The 7,826-nt window shown below is 33.6% G+C and overlaps 1 protein-coding gene across 1 annotated transcript; it reads left to right on the plus strand.

The window, feature by feature from the left end:
* The first annotated feature begins 1,903 nt into the window (after positions 1-1,903).
* On the plus strand, positions 1,904-7,560 carry LOC119569197. Its single transcript, XM_037917472.1, has 2 exons — positions 1,904-2,379; positions 7,382-7,560. Exons 1-2 carry the CDS (start codon positions 2,056-2,058, stop codon positions 7,400-7,402), a joined length of 345 nt encoding a protein of 114 aa, XP_037773400.1. The 5' UTR covers positions 1,904-2,055; the 3' UTR covers positions 7,403-7,560.
* The last annotated feature ends 266 nt before the right edge of the window (positions 7,561-7,826 follow it).

Raw genomic sequence — 7,826 nt, forward strand, 5'->3', positions numbered from 1 at the left:
TAGACAGTTGTGTTAATCCTTCTGCCTGCGAGCTTAAATGATATATTCTAATTTAATATACACGAGGCTTCTGCCCGACAAGCAGAAAGTGTGGAACAAATGTCCCAAGCAAGACATTCCTATTATTACAACATCAATTCACAGCTTGGAAACGGAGAAAAACGATCTAGTCACACGCACCCATGAACGCACGCGAACCCACACAAACACACACACTCGCTTATCTTTAGGCATAGAAAACGAAGATGCTTTTACTTGTCGGCACATACTTTCTTTCCCTTCCTCCCACCACCCTTTCTCCTTCTCCTTCTCCTTCTCCTTCTCCTCCTCCTTCTTCTTCTTCTTCTTCTTCTACTCCTCCTCCTCCTCCTACTCCTCCTCCTCTTCCTCCTCCTACTCCTCCTCCTCCTCCTCTACTCCTCCTCCTCCTACTCCTCCTCCTCCTCCTCCTCTCTCCTCCTCCTCCCCTCCCCCCCTCCTCCTCCTTCCTCCTCCTTCTCCTTCTCCTCCTCCCCCTCCCCCTCCTTCTTCTTCTTCTTCTTCTTCTTCTTCTTCTTCTTCTTCTTCTTCTTCTTCCTCCTCCTCCTCCTCCTCCTCCTCCTCCTCCTCCTCCTTCCCTTCCTCCTTCTCCTTCCTCCTTCCTCCTCCTCCTCTCCTCCTTCTACTTCCTCCTCTTCCTCCTTCCTTCTCCTTCCTCCTCCTTCTCCTCCTCCCCCTCCCCCTCCTTCTCCTTCTTCTTCTTCTTCTTCTTCTTCTTTTTCTTCTTCTTCTTCCTCCTTCTCCTTTTCTTCCCACCACCCCTCCTCCTCCTCCTCCTCCTCCTCCTCCTCCTCCTCCTCCTTTTCTCCCATCACTACCTCCTCCTGCCTCCCCCTTTCCCCCTCCTCCTCCCACCACCACCTCCTCCCCTTACCCACCCATCCCTCCTCCCACCCCCACCCCTCCTCCTCACTTCTCCTCCTCCGAATATCTGACTTATTACATATCTTGAATGACAATTTTGTGTACACAGCAAAGCTGATTAAGAAATGGTTTTATACTGTAATATTGATATAATTAATATATCTGACTTGCCACATAATTCCTGAAGCCTTATCCCATTAGAATATATATATATATATATATATATATATATATATATATATATATATATATATATATATATGTGTGTGTGTGTGTGTGTGTGTGTGTGTGTGTGTGTGTGTGTGTGTGTGTGTGTGTGTGTGTGTGTGTGTGTGTATGTATATATTTGTATATATGTATATATATACACAAATATCTATCTATTTGTCTATCTATATACCTATATCTATATATATGTATATATATCTATATATATTTGTATATATACACACATAGATACAGATATACACACACATATATACAGATATATATACACATATATATGCATACACACACATACATACATACATACACACACACACACACACACACACACACACACACACACACATACATACATATATACATATATATACTAATATACATATTTTATATATATATAGAAAGAGAGAGAGAGAGAGAGAGAGAGAAATATAATATATATATATATATATATATATATATATATATATATATATATATATATATATATATATATATTTCTCTCTCACTCTCTCTCTCTCTCTCTCTCTCTCTCTCTCTCTCTCTCTCTCTCTCTCTCTATATATATATATATATATATATATATATATATATATATATATATATATATATATATTATATATATATATGTCATATGATCAACCATAATTATCTCATTTATAATTATGTGCTTTATATATTTTATATTATAACTTTAGTAACGTATCCCTCTATACATTTTGCATGCGTACGTAACCCTTATGTAAACATCAGTGTTGTACACTCCTCCAGAATATACTCGTGTAGCTCAGCAGAGCTCCGTATTTTATTCACCTTTTCCCCTAAAATGGAGCAACCAAACAACATATAAAACATGGTGGCAGCTATACTCCGTCTCCAAGGATAGACAAAGAGGGGAAAGAGGTAATAACAATCTGGAGATACCGAAATATGGAGATTAAAACACGAGAGGTAAGCGACCAACCAACAAAGAGACTAGTGCCACGTGGAGACTGTGCAAAGAGAGTAAACATCAACTTTGAGTGTAGTGAAAATCCTGATCTTATGGACTCTGATCTCAATTCTGATCCAGGTGAAAACCCTGAATCAATCCAATACATGGACCATGAAAACCAAACAAAGAGAACAAGAGAAGAACTAGAAAGTGATAACGAAGAAAACCCAATCTCAAAACAACCGAAAAACAAAGAAGCCGGATGGAAAGCACCGGAAGAACCCCAACCAACAACAAGTAACAACCAAGCAAATATGGAGGTAGGAAATAATAATTCCGTAGTACTCATTCAATTAAAAGATGGATCTGCAACCACTAATTTCAACAACCCACTTAAATTAACAAAAGCCATCAACAAATCAGAATTTCAAAAGTACATAATTGAAGATTCCCTCAGAGTTCTAGGGGCTGGAAAAGCCCTAAGATTTGAAATCAAGGATATATCTAAATTAAGACCACTAAAAGAAATAAAAAAACTAGGAGACTGGGAAATATTATGTAAACAGCCAACTTCAAATAAATACACAAACTGCTCCTATGGAACGATATACCCAGTAGAAACAGACTTAAATATAGAAAACATTAATGAGAAAATAAGAACATTAGGACATGACCCAAATGAAATTATAGATGTAATAAGAATCAAGAGACAAAATAATGACAGAGAAAGTGAAGAAAAATGGATACCCACAAAATCACTGAGAATCACTTTTAGAGGGAATCTACCAAAAAGAGTAGCTATAGGACATACTAGCTACCAAGTCAGACAATACACATTCCCAATACCAAAATGTTACAACTGTTTAAGATATGGACATGGGATAGTAACATGTAAAAACAAAAAAAGGTGTAATAACTGCAGTCAATATGGGCATAGTTATAAAGACTGCCAAAATAACCCGCACTGCTTCTATTGTGATGAAAACCATTCACCAAATACAAAAGAATGTAAAGTGCACAAATTAGCACAGGAAATAAATAAAGAAAACACAACACCAAACAATCTAGAGATAAAAAGACAACTACAACAATTAAAACCCCTAACAAAAAAAACAAGTAATGAAACACAAGAAACAAATACAAAGACACAAACAAACAAAGAAAACAAAACAAATAACACACAACAAACAAATGAAAGTACAACACTTCAACCTTTAGAAGACAGTAGAACGCAAACATATGCACGGAAACTGACAGAACCACAAAGCCTTACTTTAGGCCAAAGAACCCCACAGAAACCAGAATACCAAACACCAAACAGAAACAAGACACACACTTCAAACAACACACAGCAACCAACAAGTCCAGACATAAACGAACAAACACTACAAAAACAAGACGAAAACAAATCCAAAACAAACAACATACAAAAAGACACATTAGACTCATCAATAACATGGTCATTACCGACTCCAATAATACACAAAGATAACATTAATGTCAGCAATGAAAGAAATGCAGAAGACTTCTCCTGGCCAAAGATAGCCAAAAATATATTCAAGATGATAACAAAAACAATAAATAACTTAAACTCAGATAAATCAATAATACAAAATATAATGGAATTAATCAACGACATTAGCAATATGCTAAAAGATCTATTCGATTGGTAAAATGGACAAATTCATATTATGGAATGCAAGATCCGTGTTAAACAAGAAAGCAAATATAAAATATCTCATATACAAAGAAAACCCAGGTATAATAGCCATAACAGAGACCTGGTTAAAAGAGAAAGATAAATTTACTTTAAATAATTATACGATAATTAGAAAGGATAGAATAAATCAAATTGGAGGAGGTATAGCTATATGCATAAGAAATGTCCTGCAATTCAAAGAAATCAAAATAAGAGACAGATATAATGACAAAGTAGAAGTTCTAGGATTAAAGGTAAATTACAAAAACAAGTGGTTGAACATATTGATATTATACAACCCATGTAACGATATAAAAACAGAAGAATTCCAGTATTATACAGACCAAATCACAGAACCAAAATTAATAATGGGAGACTTCAATGCTCACCATCCATACTGGAATGATAATATAAGTTACAAACAAATTAACAAAACAGGTGAAAGTATAATAAAGTGGATAAGTCAAAATAACATAATAATGTTAACTCCAAAAAATCAAACAACTAGAATTGATCCCAAAACAGCCAAAGAATCAACCATAGACCTAGTATTTGGATCACCAACCCTAAGTAATATTCAGTTAAAAACAGCATCGCACCTAGATAGTGACCATTTGCCAATAATACTAAAAGATAACACATATAAAGATAACAGTTTGTTAAAAGAAAAAAAATGGCAATACTCGAAAGAAGGATGGACGGAAATCCAAAGAGAACTATATAACACAGAAATAGGAAACTTAACTTCAATTGATAAAATTACAGAAATGATAAAAAGTACGGCTCTAAAATATTTCCATTTGAAAACAAGAGAATTTAAAGATAAACCAAATAAACCATGGTGGAATAAGGAATGTAATGACATTATAAAAGAAAAAAATAAAGCTTTCAATAAATGGAGAAAAAAGCCTACAATAGCAAACCAACTAGAATATAAAAAATTATTAGCAAAAGCTAGACTTATAATAATAAGAACAAAAAAGGAATCATGGGAAAAGTTCTGTACTACAATAGATTTTAAAACTCCACCAAGAAAGATATGGAATTTTCTAAAGAAACTAACAGGGAAAACAACTTCAATGGATTATCCACTAATAGAAAATGACTTGCCAATAACAAATATTACACAAAAACTAGAAAAATTCAAAAATGAATATATGAAAACCGTAAGTAAAAAGCCCAAAAAACTGCTATCAGACCTAGAAAAAGAAAGACTATTTAATTTAGGAAATATAAATGAAATAGATAAAGAAATATCCCTACTGGAATTAAAAACAGCAATTAAGAATGCCAAAAACAACAAAGCATCTGGACCAGATGAAATCACGTATGAGTTTTATAAAAATACCCCAAACAACATACTAAAGTCAATATTAACCAATTTTAACTCATACTGGTCCAAAGGAAAATACCCGGATTCATTAAAAAATACACTGATAAATCCAATAATAAAACCGGGTAAAAAACCCATCAGAAGCAAACTCTTATAGATTTATTAGTAGAATTTCATGTATTGGGAAGATATTCGAAAATATTATAACAAAAAGATTAACATGGTGGCTAGAACATAACAACAAGTTAGATAAAGACTTAACAGGTTTCAGACCTAATAGGAATACTACTGATGCTTTACATATAATAGACAGCCACATAAATAAAGCTTTCATAGAAAAAAAATACATCATGTTAGCATGTATTGATCTAGAAAAAGCTTTTGACACAGTCAATCATGAAGCATTACTAATAAAAATGTCAAAACTAGGAATTGTAGGCAAACCTCTAAAATGGATAAATAACCTGTTAGAAAAAAGAACATTCCAAATAAAAATTGGAAACCTAACATCAGAAAAAGGTACAACACAAAGTGGCGTACCTCAAGGTTCACCAATAAGTCCAGTTCTATTTAATATACTGCTAAATGACCTAAAATTATCAAAAGAAATTGAGAAAATAATATATGCAGATGACATAACTCTACTAACAAGTAACAAAAACCTATTAGAAGCATCCAACAAAATAGAAGTAGAATTACAAAAACTAAAAGAATGGGCCAATAATTGGGATTTGAAAATAAACTTCACAAAAAGTAAATTAATGTGCTTCTCAAACAAAAAGATAAACCAATTACCAATAATAAGAATAGATAACACGGAACTAAAATATACTCAAAGTCACAAAATCCTTGGCTTAACATTAGATGCACCCAAACTAAAATGGAAAAACCATATAGAAAATGTAAAAACAGATATTCTAAGTAGAATGAATATAATGAAAAAACTAACTTCAATAAACTGGGGAGCAAACAGAGAAACATTATTAAAATTTTATAAAATATACATAAAACCAAAAATAGAATACGGAATAACAATCTATGGAGCAGCAAAAGAAACAGAATTAAGAAAACTAGAAATCTTACAAAATCAAGCACTAAGACTGGCAACTGGATGTCTTAGATCAACTCCAATCATAGCTCTTCAAGCATTAACAAACATCCACCATTAACAAACAGAATAAAAGAACTTGAATGTATACAATTAACAAAAATCCTAAATAAACCTAATACAGCACCAGTAAAGCAACAAATAATAAAATGCATAAAAGAATATAATCCTCAGAGAGACAGAAGATCACTAGTACACAGAGCTACGGAAACGAGAACAAATCTAAATCTAGACATAACTCCGAACGTGATATCAAATATATCCCCAATACCCCCATGGCATGATATCTCAGAGAGTATACAAACAAACTTTATGGACAACATAACAAAAAATACTCCTCAAATCACCATTCAAAAACAATATCAGGAGTTAATAAACATTAACTACAAAAACTATAATAGAATTTTCACTGATGGCTCAAAGATAAAAGAACCAGAATCAACATCTGCAGCAATTTACATCCAGAATAAAAACATAACAACTATCTGGAAACTACCTCCTAAAATAGAAATCACTCATGCAGAATTATTTGCCATAAAACAAGGATTAAATTATGCAATAAACAACAAACTGACAAACACAATAATATTAACAGACTCACAATCATCACTACAACTAATTCAAAACCCCAAACCACTAAGCTACAAACAGATTGTATATGAAATACAAAAACAAATATATTTTCTCTCAACACACAAACAAAAGATTATGGTCCAGTGGATTCCATCACATAAAAATATAAAGGGAAACGAAATTGCTGATTTAGCTGCAAAGAAAGCCCATGAAATAAATGATCCCATGCCCATACCACAAGACCCAAATTGTGTCATAAAAGAAATCAAAATTAAAAATACCAAACAATGGGAATCAAATTTAAAAAGAATCTTAAACACAAAAAATTATCTCATTAAAGATAACATCCAAAAACCATGGGCCAGAGCCAAGAACAGAAAACTAGACACATGCATGACAAGACTAATAACCAAACACACAAGACTAAAACAACATCTTCACAGAATGAACATGGAAAATGACCCTTTCTGCAGATGGTGCAAGAACCAAGAAGAACTATAGAACATATGTTTTTACACTGCCCAAGATTCAACTCGCACAGAACAAAACTAAAACATGCATTAAGACGAGTTAATATAAAAGACATTGATATAAATCTTTTGATTACAGGTGCAGATCAACCATCTATAACAAAGTACTACATACTGAGACATACAAAGATCTTCCTACAAACAACTAAATTAATTGATATAATTTAAGAAACAAGAAGCCAAGAAAAAAAAGAGGATCCAGGGGATATAGACAACAACAGTCTAAAACCCTAAAACAGGAAAGAAGAAGAAGAAGAAGACTAGTGCCACGTCGCGCATAAATCACGAAACTATCGGCAAAGAAATCAAGACAAAAAAGACTGAAGTATGTAAGAAGCAGGCGAAAGTAACTTACAGTTTGCTTCATAGTTCCTGTGTACCCGACGCAGCTAAACTTTGGTGCACCATAACTGTCTTAATACTCGCACTGCCACGTCAACAGCCATCAAAATGGCCGGCGCCGAAAATGGTCGTCACTCGCCAAATATGAACTGGAAAACTAGCAATTCGTATGGCGCGCTTAT

The sequence above is a fragment of the Penaeus monodon genome, chromosome 4 (genome assembly GCF_015228065.2).
Source record: "Penaeus monodon isolate SGIC_2016 chromosome 4, NSTDA_Pmon_1, whole genome shotgun sequence".
In the NCBI taxonomy this organism is placed as follows: domain Eukaryota; kingdom Metazoa; phylum Arthropoda; class Malacostraca; order Decapoda; family Penaeidae; genus Penaeus; species Penaeus monodon.